The sequence below is a fragment of the Patella vulgata genome, chromosome 2 (genome assembly GCF_932274485.2).
Source record: "Patella vulgata chromosome 2, xgPatVulg1.2, whole genome shotgun sequence".
Classification (NCBI taxonomy): domain Eukaryota; kingdom Metazoa; phylum Mollusca; class Gastropoda; family Patellidae; genus Patella; species Patella vulgata.
The window spans coordinates 18297462-18314347 of record NC_065880.2 but is presented as its reverse complement, the minus strand read 5'-3'; the positions used below and the strand labels follow the sequence as shown (position 1 = coordinate 18314347).

General features: G+C 30.8%; 1 protein-coding gene across 2 annotated transcripts in view; it reads left to right on the top strand.

Moving 5' to 3' along the window:
- The window catches only part of LOC126811819 (KH domain-containing RNA-binding protein qki.S), a 31252-nt gene extending 15823 nt beyond the window's left edge, over nt 1–15429 (top strand). Inside the window, exons 5-8 of one of the 2 annotated variants that reach the window (XM_050537745.2) lie at nt 2747–2864; nt 6198–6464; nt 8461–8546; nt 10730–15429. In XM_050537745.2, the coding sequence (XP_050393702.1) occupies nt 2747–2864; nt 6198–6464; nt 8461–8537 (462 nt within the window). In that variant the 3' untranslated portion in view covers nt 8538–8546; nt 10730–15429. Of the gene's footprint in view, nt 1–2565; nt 2678–2746; nt 2865–6197; nt 6465–8460; nt 8547–10729 lie in introns of both variants that reach the window. The other variant, XM_050537746.2, reaches the window with a different exon arrangement.
- Nucleotides 15430–16886: the final 1457 nt, after the last annotated feature.

Sequence of the window (16886 nt, the reverse complement as noted above, 5' to 3'; positions counted from 1 at the left end):
TATCTATCCACAGTTCTACATTTATTATAGGTCAACATATAAAACCTACACTCCCCTCCTTTAAATTACCCACATATTTTATCAAAATAGCCAAATTTAATATAAAAAAACAACTTTATACACAGCTGCATGTTTGGTCATAATTCTTTTGGCAAAGTAAATGAAAATTTTGATTCTCCGTTGTGAGAAATGTGTTTACTACATGTACATGTATGTAAGTCATGTATCAATAATATACACTCACAACAGACAGACACCATCTTTCAACAGTAAACTGTAATGGTTTCAACCCTACCCCTGGCACAAATTTATGTTTTCTTTGAAGTTTGAAACAGATAGTAGTGCTCATTAAGTTTGAGGATGATATAAACAGATCATGTTTCCACGCCTACTGTACTTATCTAGTTTAGTCCTTGTAGGGGAGCCTTTTAAACACACCACATGTCTTCCATACCAGTAAGGAATTACTTTGGAGTGGTGCCTGCAATTCTTAAAGAGCTTTTCTTAGTCTTTTATAAGATGAGAGATTTAATTGAAGTTGAGGAATCCTATCGTTTTAGAGAAATATTAATGCTGTAATTTGATATGAGACGTTAAAGAAATCTCTATTTAGTTTGGTTTATGGATATTTAATGTAAATAAAATGGATGTTTATCAGTTAAGAAACCTGATTTTCAACTTTAATTGTCCGCCTTTTCTAATATAAAGATGCAAAGTTGTTGGACAAGTCCTAACCCCACCCTACATTAGATTAACAGTTAGTTGGCGAGACATCATCTAACTGGTTTTCTATATACCATTGTTATTTTCTCAACTGTATAGTCAAAAGTTAACGGGGCATTAAGAATACATCAATGCCTTCTTCTCAACAAAGAATAGTGGAAATTTTTAGCTAGGTCAAAACTACCTACCGTAAACACATTTAGCTATCTAGTTTTCTTTTGTGCTTGGTTATGGGTGTTTTTATTAACCATCTCGAAACTTAATACTACAGTTATCACCTCAAATGTTTTCAACCAAGTATTTTACACAATCATGTAATAAACTTTCCTTTCTTATAAAATAACATTTTTAATAGGATGGATATTGACAGTTTAATCTTACACAGATTTAAAACTGCTAAACTTGAAGGATTGACACATTTGAGTGTTTTGCATATATGTAAATTAGATGTTAATGCTGTTATAGGTGTAATCTGATATAGATGTAAGAAAATCCTAGTGTTGACATATAAATAGATCAATGGAGCATGAAGACTAGAGTCCTGGGGTTTTAATGAAACCTCAGCTCAACATAAGTGCTGAAAATTCAGTTTGTTCCCACACCTCAACTAACTTAATCTACTCTGAATTCAACACAGCTCTTCTTACAAGATTTAATGATAGTAACCAATCCAATCTGAAGATGAACATCATGATACTACTTCTAAAATGATATCTCCATTGTATATAGTGTATAAAAATACTTTAATAAAGTAACATCTCTTTGTAATTTTTAGCAGTTGACTTTTGACCCTTAGATGTTAGGTAGTCAAATTCTATGCGACTTGTAATAGAAAACTTGGAGATGATGAATAATAACCTTCAGTTTTCATTAAACCTTGAAGTTTTATCAAATCTGTATAAAAATCCTTTAGTATTTGGAGTTCAAACCTGTCTATTTTAAGGTTTTAAGATGTTTTGTGATAAAAGTCAATAAAGCGGATGTTTTTAAGCTTCAAAAATAGTTAACTAGAACCACCTGTGAATAAAAGTTCATTAATAATTATGAGATCAATCATCAATCAGTAGTAAAACATATTAATTATCAAACATTAAGTTAATTCTTCCTATGATTATTTGAAGTCCAATTCACAGTACTCCCTCATTTAGTCTTGGTACTGCACTCAGTTAACCCAGTTTTGAGTTTTGTTATTTGTGCCATCAGTACTGTTTGTTTATGGATATATTATTCTACCTTTTATATTAAGATTAGTAGAATTGGTTGTTTACATAATATTTCTCTTAGTACATTTATATTAGATATGATATAATCTTTGTGCGTAACATGAGATAGAAAATTATTTGGTATTAGTTCTCAAGTTCAGAGAGAAAACATATAGGCAAAAATTAGTACATGAGATGAAATTAGATGTTACAGATGTTCTGTTGCATGTATAATTACATAGGAATAAAGTCTTTGATGTTATACTTTCCCTATACAAGACTAGCATCATCAGACAACCAAATAATCGCTATATTAAACAGTTAAAAAATAGTAGCCCTTAAATAAAAAAAGGCAGTAAACTTCATTCCCACTGAAAACTAGAAATTTCTAGTGAGATATCTTTGATCAATATAAGAATGTAGCATGTTTAGTTTAAATGGGTAGCGTTTTGCATTTAAAGTCTTCATTTGGAAACGGGTACCGGTACGTCAAAATTTTAAAAGAAGGTAACTTAATATATAGAACAGTTCTGTTGAAAGTTTATTTCATACATGCACCTTATTATGAACTGGTGATCAGCAAAAATTTCTGGATATACTGTTCGTAAGATAAAATTATTGTTTTTACTCATGTTTTCAGCCCGAAGGAGAAGATGAATTGAAGAAAAAACAATTGATGGAATTGGCCATCTTAAATGGAACGTATCGTAATGATACTACAACATGTAAAATGATGCCAATAAATTTACATCGTAAGTGTTGTTTATATTCCATGCTTCAACTAACCAACGATATCTAACCTTATATAAAACTATTTGCAGCCTGATGGTGAAGATGATTTAAAGAAAAGACAACTGATGGAGTTAGCCATCATTAATGGCACATATCGTGACACATCGAAACCGGCCACAGCTACATCACAACCAGTCACTCCGAGTCGTAAGTCCATGGAATTTGGTCCCAATCCTTGTGTGCGGTGCTTAGCTTCTGGAACTTGTTCTATTTCCAGATTTTACTTTCAGTTCTGCTTTCAGCATGTCTTTTGTTATATATTTTGTACTTCAATATTTGGGCTTCGGCATTTTATCATTTTGTAGATTATTTTCCGGTTTTCTGATAGTTTTAGTTCTTTCCACCCGAGTGCTGCTGGGGAATCTTCTTAGCCTGTTACAGAAGAGTCCAATGGGATTTAGAGGGTGTAGTTCCTAGAACACATGCATATTATACACACCAAGCATGATATAGAACGCTTCCTTTGTAAATAGCATGCCATCATCATACCAATACACAGTGTGTACTCCACCACTACTTACACTATCTTTTTATCAAATACACTTTTCTCCTTGTCATTGTACGGTAGCTTTCTTTCCCCACTATTCTCATTATCCTAGTTTGTGTATTGCTGGTACTTATATTACTTAATCATTGGGTATATTAAGCTCTAAATGTTCATTTGGTACTAGTTTAATAAAGATAATGTACTGTAATCCCTGGATATTCCATAGTTAAATAGTCTAAGTGATGAACATTTAGCCCTTCATGTTCCCCTATATGACCAACACTTGCAATACAGAAATAGGTTAATCAGGATGCCAACCCCAGGATCTATTCTATTCACATCTTTATTTACATGCAGATTGTATTCAATATAGAAATGTATACAATTAAACTAAGTACATTTTAAATGGATTGGTGTGGAGTATTGGAATGATACGATTTTAAATGCATGATAAGTGGAAAAGGGTTTTAAATATAGATGTATTTTATATATGTAATTGTATGAAATGGTGGATGGACAGATTTTAAATTGCTTTTTATGTTAAAAGACTTTTTTATTTTTATTTTATTTTAACTTCTACTTTTATGATATCGTCGGTCATAACAGAATTCCGTCAATAAATTCATAAACTGAGGCAATCAAAATTCGAGAATTTGCTGAAAATGTACACAAACTCTTAAATAAATTCATAAACTGAGGCAATCAAAATACGCGAATTTCCTGAAAATGTACACAAATTCTTTATCAGTTTACAAAATGAGAAACTAATTAGGACCATTGTTAGTTATTACGCAATGATGAATAATCATTTATATCAGTTTTGGTCTAAGTTGGAAAGGCATTACATCATGAAACATTTTTATACCTGCTATGTACAGTCTTATCTGTATCAATCAGTATTTTTATACCCTTAATACTAGCTCGCCAAAGGCTTAAATTGCTAAGACTAAAAATAAGTTGGATTGCATTAGAATTACCATTATCTATGTCTTAGACAGTTAGTCTACATGTTAGAATAGGATGGCTCCATTTTCATTAAAGTCTTATCAACAGTATATTTTCAAATTGTGTTATCTTAATTAAAATTTTCTTATTCTTTATTTATTTGCAATCATATGTCAGTGTGTTTTCAAGTAGACTACTTTTTTCTGATAGCCTATATAACATATATGTAGTTTAATTGCTTTCTGTAAATAAAAAACCCGATGAATTCCCACAATAAAATTTTATGGTGATAAATTTGTTAGCTCAATGATAGCCCAACGAATCTTAACATAATAGAAGGATAATGTGTAATAGTAAAATGAAACATAGATATTGTATAGGACAAGATATTAAATAATGCGTATTCATCTTTATATATCATAAACCCACAACTGGTGTAATAAACATATATTGCTATGTAAATAAAGTTCAGCAAAAAAGAAATACAAATGAATTGATAGGTTACCTCATTTCGATTGACTGTCACTCTTATTCTGATTATGAATAAGTATTAACACATCAATCAAATAGGTTTCTTCCTGTCAATAAATACAAAAAAATCTACTAGGATAAATTATTATACTATCCATGTACATATCAAGGAAGAAAATATATTTATTTAACACTGTTGTCAAGGTAAAAAGAATAGATTGCCCATATGCTACATACATGTATCTATTAGCCGTAAACATCTTCTATTTCTTCCCTCTTACTTTAGAATATATTTTAAACTATGCCGTATTTTACTTTTCCTTCCTTGTTAAATAATGCATATTTTGTTTTGTAATTATCTCCAGTACATTTTGAATTATAAAAGTGTAATTGCATGCAATCTCCAGTTATTTTTATGAATTTCAAAATCTGCAGTTTACTGTGACAACATGTTGGCAATTTTCCCAACTTAATGACTTGAATACAAAATAGGTATTTTTTCTACTCCAATTAAAACACTTACGTCACTTAGGACTCATACAGGTATGATAAAATCTTATATTTCATGAAAAGTAGATACAAAATGTTCATGTTTCGGCTCTCCAAGCTTTTAGGTCAACATAACTTACAGTGCATCTTACATATTTCGGTGTGCCGTTATCAAATTGTAATAATAGAACTTGTATGCAAACCCTTTTTCATATTGCCTGATTATTTGGTTTTGATTTATTTTAAGATATTTTTCATGAATCACTGAATCAAATAAATGAACTATTTACAATCTAAATATACTACAGACATACATTTGTCTGTAAATCAATCCATCTATATTTAATACAATTATATATGTACCCGGTTTTAAATGTTAATAATAGTTCTGAGTTGGTGGTGTAATATGCATGTGTTCATAAATCATGAATTACATATTTTAAATTTCATATTTTTACCAAATGAAAAAATTAACAAAATTTTGTAAATGACTAAAAATCAACATTGATTAATTATTATTTTTATTCAATGCTTTCAACAGAATGGACAGCACAGGTAAAGAAGAAGTAGACTGTGTCCAGTTTTAATTAATTTAATTTTAATCATTGTTTTCATTCAGTTAAATTTTTGAGTATCTTAAGTGTGTTTTTATTTTTAAAGATTTTTTTCAAAAGATTTATTTTTAATTCAGTTTATTTTATTTCAGTGTTTCAAAAAAGTTTTTTTTTTTTTTTTTATCAACCTAACATTAGATTGTGTTATGGGAGATTTTTTTTCAAATTAAATATTTCTGTCACGTCGATTAACCAATCCATCAAATGTTACCGTTACAATGATGTCATTAACACACACGTTGATTTCTTACTAAAAATAGTTCTCGGATTTATTCTTTGAACTCTTACTAAAAATAGTTCTCAGATTTATTCTTTGAACTTCACCAAATAAGTTTTAAAAAGTTTCTCATGCACAGATTGATTTGGATTAAAAATAATTTTTATTTGTATGTTAATACCATATTTTGAGAAATATGAAACTGTTTCTAGATTTAGATATGAAATACATATATGCAATATATTTTTGTTTTCCAGAAGCTCCCAGGTTCATGGGTCCACCTTTAACAGTACAACAAGCCGCTCAATTACGAACAGGGACACCGACCGGAGCCCCACTTATTCTCGCACAACGCATGCCAAATATTGCCACAAGTACTGCTGGAATGATGAATGGTCAACCACCACCATTAATATCACCAACAGATGGGGGATTAATGTATAACCCTTATGAGTATCCATTCGCCTATGCACCCGCTGCACATATATTAGAGTACCCATCAGGATTTGAACAAGCTGCTGCTGGTATGTTCGTTAGATGATGATGATAACTAAACTTCTATTTTCAATTACATATATATTCACTTCATATCTTTAGTCCATTATTTCACTTGCATTATGCTAAACCCTTAAAAAAGGAAAATGAAAAAAAGGGAATCTAGGATTTTAGAAGTTTACCTTTATTTTATTTAAAACACATGTATTTCATGGTGACAGTAAAAGTTTGGACTAAAGATGTTGAAGTTTCATAAGATAATGGGAGTTTGAATGTGTTTAGATAATGTTGATACATATATTTATAGTGGGTATAGATGTGGTATTGACAGTATTACACAGCGTTCATTTGTTCTATCAAGTTCAGATGTTTTTAATGCAATTTTTGCTCAATATTTCTATCATAAATGATCAAGATTAACAATTGACATTACATGTATAGTGTATGTTCGTCTGTTAATAGCAGACAGTTTTAAAATTTTACCATGTGAAGTGCAATGAAAACATTCCAAGTTTGATATTTTGGTGTAGAAATGTTAAGATTTAGTGCCCTGCTCAAAATGTGCAATTACTTTGACGTAATATGCGTTATTTTGCTTTTAAAGCGATGTGTGCAATTTTATTCAGTTTGTTAAATTGAATGGCGCCTTGCAGATTTTTGTTGTTTCTTAATGTGACAGTTTTAAAGGGATCTGAAATCCACATTCCTTGTGTTCGTGTTTGCTTGATCTCGTATGAGTTATTATGTAGTCAAGACGATAGTTTGGAATGTTTTGTTATTATGATACCATTCCCCCTGGTGTTGTTGTTATTGTTGCTAGTAGAGAAATCCATAAACGGGGCAGTTTGTCCACCCCGTTATAAAGCTCATTATACAATATAAGACAAAATAACCCAGAACGGTTACACAATCGGATTTTATACTCATGAGGATACATGATATCGTAATCATCACTTGTCTTATAATCGTGTTCGTTCACTATAGTTTATATATCGCATGTTTAAAAAAACGTATTCGAATATTACTCTATTTTGTCACAACAGGTAAATCTTCCAAGACTACCTTGTAATGTAGATTTTTATTGGAGAATTAGACGTAGCTAATAATACTATGTTTTTCTACAAAATATATGATTTCTTAAATAATATGTATATTGGTTTGGTGGTGGTTGTGAGTTTTATACTTACTCTATACATATATATATATATAGTATACAATATAATTTAATAGAAGTGATTATTATTCATTAAGGTATTGCTTTTTAATTAATCATGATGGCTTTTATTTCAGTTTGTCTCATATCTCCTGGTCTAATGTCTACTAATTTTTTCTCTCATCAGTGTATTGAAATTTGATCACTGGTTGATTTGAACTCTGACCCCTAATAATTAACATAAGGAAGAGAAACATTGAGTAAAGTATTTAGAATATTGATTCCATGGCGTGACATCAATGTATCAGACATATTAACTTTCCCCCGAAAATACTTTTATCACTTGGATGTCATGCTACATAATCGGCCTACTATCCTTTGATTTGACTTAAGGATGAACTGCTGGAAGACATCAGTTTTCAATTTTGATTAGAAATTAGCTTTTTGGAATTAAAAGTTGAAAGAGAAAAGTTACAAAACCCAAACTGGTTTCATCAAAGTGATGCATTACCATACTCTTGTTTCTTACTATATTGTGTGACCGGAATAACGTTTTGATTAACAGCCCCATATTTAAAATTACAAATTATTTATACAAAATATTAATAATTCTTTACAAATTCTAAATAAATTAACACAGTGGCTTAGTCCATACACGTTGTTATTTGACAAAAACCGAGTTCTTGTCAAACTTTTCGTTAAAGTTTTCTTCATATTTGTTATCTTTGTAATATATAGAAAGATATTAGACATTTTATTTGTCTCCCATATCAAGGAACCAGGAGATATGAATTTGTTGTTTTTACTGTAGTTGAATTTATTTTTGTTTTTTCATTGTTGCAAGATTTCTATGATTATGTGGCGTATTGTAGGTGCTGTACCGAAAATAAGACGAACAATAGCTGGAATGCGAGAACACCCTTACACTAGGGTCACAACGCTTCCATAAAAATGGAAGGTTAGTTGTGTTACATGTTTTGTAACATTTTGTTTTATTTTCACCATGACAGACCAATCAAAATACACCAATTATTTGTTGTTGATTCAGTTAATATAGTCGATTAAAAGTTAGGTTCAGAAATTTAGATTACAGAATAATAGTACCTGACATGTAAAAAGTGATAGATAACTTTAAGTCAGAGTTTGAACTCTACTGGTAATTAAATTGAACTTGCAGTCAGGGTGACTAAGACTCCAAACATTACAAAACTAATGATTTGCCTGTCCTTGCCAGTATACACATACATGTCGATTTTAGTTCTATAGTTATAGGTATGCCAATTTACTTTGTTCCTATTTCAATACACATTATGAGGAAAGCCTATTACATGTACATTTCTAGATGTACTTAAGTCTTTTTCTCTCAATGTAGGACTATAATTTGCTCAACAACAAATAACTGGTACATTAAAATTGTTTTCTCATTGTTTTCAAAGAGGTTTTATATTATGTTTTATCTTTTAGTATAGCAGAGTATTTATATTTCTTTTTATACACTTTTTGTTTATATGCAAATTTTTTATGTAGTATTTTATATTGCAAGTTTATGTGATAGTTTACGAATATTCGACTAGACCGTATTATATTGAAATTTGCATAATATTAGAATTGTAAAAGACATACTTTAGGTGATGGTTGTTAAAATCATTTTAAGAGTCCCATATCATTGAACATTAGAATCAAAATCATTTTCATTGTTTATAAAAAAAAAAAAAATAAATTATAATCATTTCTAAGCTTAAAATCAAAATCAATTCAAAATAAAGAAAAAAAAATCAATATTATGTTTTTAATTTTTGTTTTTCGCTTTAAAAATGAAAAAAAAAAATGTTTTGAAATGTTTGAAAGTTTAAATGCTATTACATGTAGCTTTAGAATTTTTGTTTTATTGAAACTGAAGTAGTTTGTAATATGTGACAATTTGTAAATTGAATGTAATATATTCATTCATTTGAAAGAAAGAATGTTGCATTGATTATGAAATCAAAATAAAATGTGCAATGATTGTTTTGAAGATATATAATATATAAAAGTAATAAAAGTCAATTCTACACAAGTTAATTCCGTCTCATTTATTTTATTTTGGATATCAAACATCGAGTTGAATGATTTCCTCTTGAAAATTAAAACTAAAAATAAAACTAATTAATTTAATATCTAAAACTAAACAAAAATAAAACCTTAAATAATCGTAGTAACTTTTAAACTTAGTTGATGAAAATTAATATTAATCAGTTGTGTCCATAGGGAACCTTAACAATTATGTCGTTGTAATTAAATGAGGTGTGGGACGTATTTTTTTTAACAGACATTACTAACGATTTGTTCAATTAGAGATGTGCATTCTAAAATATTTATTACCGAACTGCTTCTTTTTGTAGCTGAACTATGTAGTGCTGAAATTAGTTCACAAGCACTTGTATAATACAATCACTTATCTAATGATTCTTATAGCTTACATTTATCCAAATTTAATTTCAAGTTAACAATTTGATATTAATTTATTTCCCCATTCCAAATTAGACTGATTTCATATAATATAATATTATATATATCTCGAATTTACTTCCAAGCATGGGGGGTGCTTGCATGTTTTCTGGCCATTTTTGACACACTTTAATTCAACAGTCCTGAGTAATGTCTGTATTTGTTAACCTGTGTTGGTCATCTTTCGTATTTGATATTATTATATATAATGTTAATCTTTCTAGAGCCTCAGCCCTCAATGGCCCTTATTTTACAACAACTATTTTATTCTGGACCATGTTTTAAAAACCAACTAATCTAATCTAATTATTTTTCATGTTTTATAGTCTAATCAACCTATTATATCAGTGAGGAATAATTATCACATCTATTTAATTATTATTCTGCCTGATTAATAACGTACATGTAATTAATACTTTATCTTTTATTCAAAATCAATTCTATCCTTGCACAAGAACAATTTCTCCCTCCATCCACAACAAAATGGCTCTTCAAAGTTGACAATGTAGATGCTCTAACACAGGCCTTTAACATTTATAAAAAACAGGTTATCATATAATATTTTGTAATCTTCACCACCTTGAATGCCAAATCGTAGCAGAAGAAAAACTAACATACTTTTTCTTTTTTTTCTTTTTTATCAAACTAATACAGCTGGCAACTAACAAACCCTGGTCACAAAGTCCATCCCTGTTGTGGCTTTTTGAGGGCTAGCCGACACTGCACATCTCACATCATCTACAGTATTAGGAGATCGGGCCATGAAATCAGTCGCTGTACTCTACATCACTAATGCCTTGACTGGGAACTGTTTTAATTCTTTGGACAGTTGTTTGAAAGGTGCCTCACGAGGGCATCCTGCCAGCAGCTAAGTGCCTGTATTAATTTGACTGGTTACTAATGTTGCTGTGAAGTTCGTCTCATCTCTGTAGGACTTATATTTAAATATATATTTATACTGTAAATTATGTTAGATTTTGTTAGAAATCGGCACCTAGTTTAATCAAAACTTTCATGCATATCTTTTTTGTTAAATATAAATTATCATTTTTTCTTTTGTATCATTTAGAAGAGGGATTTTTTTGTACATAGTTCTATTTTTACTTTAAATCATGCGAACAAAAAAGAATTATTATAGCATAATTTGTAAATTTTACATGAGGATGAATAAGCTTTGTACAGGATTGATATTTTGTCCTATATGGAATCTCAATATGAAAAAATCAGCCTATACAAAGTTGCATAATTCTACTGCTGTTTGATATTATATTATATACTGTCATATGTTACATATTAAAATATACTCTTGTACAACTCCAGAGATGAGAAGCGCACACCAGTAGAATCTTTTTCAAATTCTATGATGAATATTAACTAATTACTGTATGTAGTCTCAATTTAATTATTTAATGCCAAAATTAATTAGATCTTCATTATATATGGCTGAAAGATAATTTGATACCGTAGATGATATGATTGTTTAAAAATATTATTCATCTTTTGTTAGACCGGTTTTGTCTATTATTTTCACACTGATCATGGCTCAAAAGATAGAATGAATAATAGAATTTTAATAAGTAATTACTCTTTTTCTCTTAATTTAGCTACGGTTGTATTAGATATTAATTGCTTCATATCATCAAGGTATCCAATCAGTCAATCTAAAGTATTAACATGTCAGTTTAATATCTTGTTTCATTATAACTGTTAATATATTTTTTTGTTAACCAGATCTATTTGTTGATGGTAACCCTGTTATATTTTTATTAATGTTAGATTGCTTTATATTTAAAATTCAATTCTCTGCAGCTGGCTTCAGATTTATAATTTTCCACCTTTTCCACACTGTGTCAGAGAACTTTGTATCATTCAAATTTACAACCCGAACAACATGTAATCAATGAGAACTATTCTTTTTTTTCCGAGAGAAATTTGAAAACAAGCTGAAACATATTAGAATATTCTTATATTGGAATCTTTCCAACTGGTTTTGTTTGTGGTACATGCTTTAAAATTTACAAAGAAAAACATTAAGAGTTTAGTTTATGGCTTTGATTAGAAGTTCAGTGTAAACTGGAGCTAGCTGCTGATTAGCTTGAATCTCAAACTGGCATGCAAGAAAATATATGGCATATGCCAAAACTAGAATTATATTTCTAATACTGATGACTCTTCCTCACACCTTTTATATTATATCATTAACATACATGATTTAAGGCAAGTGTGTTGTAACATATCATTATAGTGCTGTTATGGTGAGAATATCGAGGGAGTAAATGAAAAAAAGACTTTCTGATGACCTTATGTGTGATATGATTGTACTTAAAAGTAAGACATATCTATGCAATCTACAATCCCGCCCATCAACAGCTAATTGCCCAGCATATCTGAGATCTTAATGTTGCCCTACCCCTTCTCGGAATGGGCATTCTTACACTCTGGGGTTCAATATTTTAATTAGCTTATATTCTGGAGAAGTTCGTTCATTAATCTCAAGATTTCATCAAATGAATTATTATTTTATATTGTACACATCTCATTTTGTATTTTTTGTAGCGTTTGTATAGCTATGCATGTAATTATGCAGGGTTCGTAAATAGGGAGGACTTGAACATTTTAATATGTCCAGAGATTAATGACTTAAAAGTCTTCCAATGATCATTTTGTATATGCATAGTATTAGAACAAACTTGATCCTGTATATACTCAAACTATAGGCATCTTTGCGAAGATGCTGTCAATATATGTGATGTTATAGTACTTAAAGGACGTCACTATGGTGTTGTGTGCTCTAGAGGTTTGGCATTGTGTGTATTGTCTCATAATGACCAACCTTCATATGTTTTATTGCTCAGATATTACGCCATGTACCTGTGTAATGGCACCTTGTGTATAAATGTCTTGCAGAACTGTGAGATTGGTGTGGTAATTGCCAAATTTGGACAAGTTTCCCCCCCCCCCCTTTTCTTTCCTCTTTCTCTTTGTATATTCAAATGTGTAATTGAAGTGCGTTTAATGTGATGCCCTCCTCTTAGCAAAATATGACTTCCATGAACGGAATTATCTAACAATGTGCCTTACCTGCATGGAATATTATAGGAATCAAGCCATAAGATAACTGGCTTTGCATATTTTTGTACTTGAATTGTAACTGTAATTTGTTGATGCTTTTCATATACTACTAAGTACATTATAAAATCTTGTGTATCGTTTATTTATATATAATTGAATATCTTAGGTAAGTGAATGTTTTCCATGTGCAACACGTCAAAATGTTCAGCATAATATTTAAGTTAACTAACTGTTTTATCGGCTTTGGGCAGGAGATATTATTAATTAATACATTTACTGCCTGAAATTTGAGGGAATCTCATTTCTTATAATCATATTTTACCATACAGTTCTACTAATAATTTGTCACTTGAAATACTCCAGTCACTTTCTTCCATCCTGCTAAAACATTTACTATTTACTTGAATAATATTGGACTAATAGTATCTCCTTGTGTAACCTCTATCTTAATCTAATCTCAATTAAACATATCTTCCTCTATTGGAAACACTTGAATCAGATTATATTTGTAAGGGTTTTTGAGTGATTGATATTTAATGGGGGGTATTTACAAATTCTGCTCAATTAACTTAAATGAACTTATTTTAAAAAAATGAGATATTTTATAAGTTGGTTATTAACAAGCAGTATGGAAGTTTGTTTAATGGTGGTGTTAATAGTTCAAGATATATTAACACTGTTTGCATCATTCATTATTAACCACTCAATTGCTACAGCTTTCATTTAACAATTGGCCAATTTTTTTTTGTACCTTCGTACTTATATTATTATTACTACTATTATTATTATATACAGCAATAAAATGTTTGTAGCCCAAAGAATCCCTTTCTTCTTTTTCCAACTAACTCAATAAAACAAGTATTTTGTTGTGTTGTAAATACTTTGAAGCTGGCATGATACATTTCTGGTTTTGTGTGGTTTGAGGTTGATGTATTTTTGTCTAACAAACTACATATTGTTGGTATTTTTTATATGTGAGCAGATTTTTTTTTTATCTCAGTAACATTGACTAACTCTTCAACACAAATGACTACCCAAACTAGAATCGCACAAGTAATTCCCAGGTACATGTATATAGTTTTATGATCAAGTTTCATTACTTGAAAGTCATTTTATGCCTTTTTGCTTGGTAGTTGGTAGCCAATACTTGACAACTAAAACAATAATTAACATTAGAGCTGTTTCTATTAATCTAACAAGTGCCTTATAATACATACATTAACAACGTGATGGTTATTATTTACATTAATACTGAGGGAAAACTTGTCCAAAGTCTGCCTTAATAACAAAATAGGGTTTGGACTCATCTTGCCATTATGTGATTGTTTCTTCTTGTTTTTTTTTTTTTGTTTTTTTCATTTTGAGACTTGCTCAATTGCTCAAATTGTTGTATATGACATAATACATACTAAATGACTATGTGCTTCTTGTATGTAGGGAATTTTTCTCCTTTTTTTAAATATTTATCCATGACATGGTTTATACATATTGACTTTTTACATATAGTTAGCTCTGGTATGGTTGGCACTCTTTCAAAGCATAATTTTTCTATTCTCAATTTTTATATACATTTATATATATTTTAAAAAAAGAATCTCAATTATGAACCGTGCAACCATAATAGATTAAAAAAAATTCTGTGGTCTTTTATATTGATCAGTTGTTAATGTCAAAGATTAAAAATGTAAGTAATATTTGCGAATTAACCAGGGTTTTATTTATTGGGTTACTAGTAACCTTGAATTGCTGTTGAATTGGTAATTTCCTCGTCCTTTTTAAAAATTAAATCCACAAAATTAATTTTATGGAAGTAAATAAGATGCTCATTAAAAAAAATCTCTTAATTTTAATTCTAAATAGTTAATTGATCAACAGTAAGATATAAGATGAAATTTTAAATAGATAATTTATTTCTGAAGAATTAATATTTTATAGTGAGATATAGGGCCTTTTTTTTAAAAAAAAATGAAATAATCCTATTCGGTTATGTTTTACTATCGTGTGTTCTACCTCATATGTTGAACCCAGGATTCTTTCATTAATCTGTTATTGCGCGGCCAATTATACCAGAGATGTTTAGGTGCTTCCAGTCGCTCATAATTTTGTTAATGTCGACCAGTATTTACTAAAGTGTATATAGTACATAATGAACTAAGCTATATATCGTTGGTTTTAATCGTGTATTTTTTTGCGCCCAGTATTGTGGGGATATATTCGACCCTATTTATCACAAGCCAGCAACTTCAAGGTTATCAACGAATAAAGTGTATGCTGCAATGTTATGTGTATTTAGATAGTTTTTGTTTCTTCATTCTGCAAGCACGTTTACCCCGTCGACATTAAAATGTGTTGATCGGACAAACCCAAAGGAGAATATTTGTCAACATGGACACATCTATTAATAGCTCACAGCCAGTGGAGAGCATTTGATGGACAAGAATTGATTGTATTATATTTTAGCTGAAACCCTTCACTTTCTTTCTCTGACCAAATCCCGCTCCAACGTAGGCCCTACTTCTAATCTGAATTTGTAGACTGGACCATTTTCCGAAATGAAATGAAATGGGGTTTAACGTCCTACTGTTTTGCTCCTAAACTGGGCTAATGAAGATGGGGGAACATTTTTACCTTCCCTTCCATTGATTGATCCTTTGAATGGAGTTGTCGAAAAACGATAGTACCTGCTAACAGCTATTTACACATTGGGTTTAAAGGCTCAATACCACTCTTGTTGTAACTGAATAGGGGGGTTGGATGGCTGAATGGTTAGCGTGTGCGCGCTGTATCATACAGTCTGTCATTGAGTCGACTGGCGTGGTTTCGAATCCCCGGTTGTACGTGGCAAGGAGTAGGGTCGCCTGTCCAACCTCGTGGGTTTTCTCCGGGTCCTCCCCCCTAACCCCAGATCACTACCCATACAGATACAGTAGCTATAGTTATTGAAGGAAGCCGGATATAACCCATTCATTCCAGAAAATCTGATACCGCTGCGAAATGTCTTCTCTTGACAATTCATTGGAATTATACCCATAGGCGTACGGGGGAATTTTTGACCTGGGGGGGGGGGGTGCCCAAAAAATGTAGTTAGGTTCTTAGTATGTTACATAATAATAATAAATTCGCTGTTAAATTGGACACATTCAAGGACACAATATTTTTTTTATACAACTTTTACAAAGTACAATTGTGTGCCCAAAATTTCCCAGCATTTGGTGCCCAAAATGGGTGGGCGACCGCCCGAGCCACACCCCACCCCCAGCTCGTACGCCTATGACTATACCCCGCGTGTTCCGAACTTTAATTTATTAAAACAGTATTTGAGATTGAAAGTGGATCACATATTAAACATTTCTAGCATTAAAATTGTCCTAAAGGCCCCCACCTGCTTTTTGCGCGACCTACGGTTAGCTGCCGACTTGGAAATATCTCATTACGAAGTCTCTGCCCCTCCATCTACTTCAGCTGTGTACAGCCTGACTGGGACCCACCTACAAGAATAGTAACAAAGCCGCCTGTAACATATAAAACAATCACCTCAGTTAGGGAATACTGAATTTCGATATCCTTTTCCTTGCGGCGAGATGAACAATCCCATCAAGAATTCTGCCCTGCATTAAGTTCACAAAAGGTAAAATCAAATTTTATGGTCAGAAATATAGCAACACCAAAAAGTCGTTAGAATTTTGTCTACAAGCTTTCAAGTCGAGATGGAAATGTGAGGATAATTTGACGGTTCTAA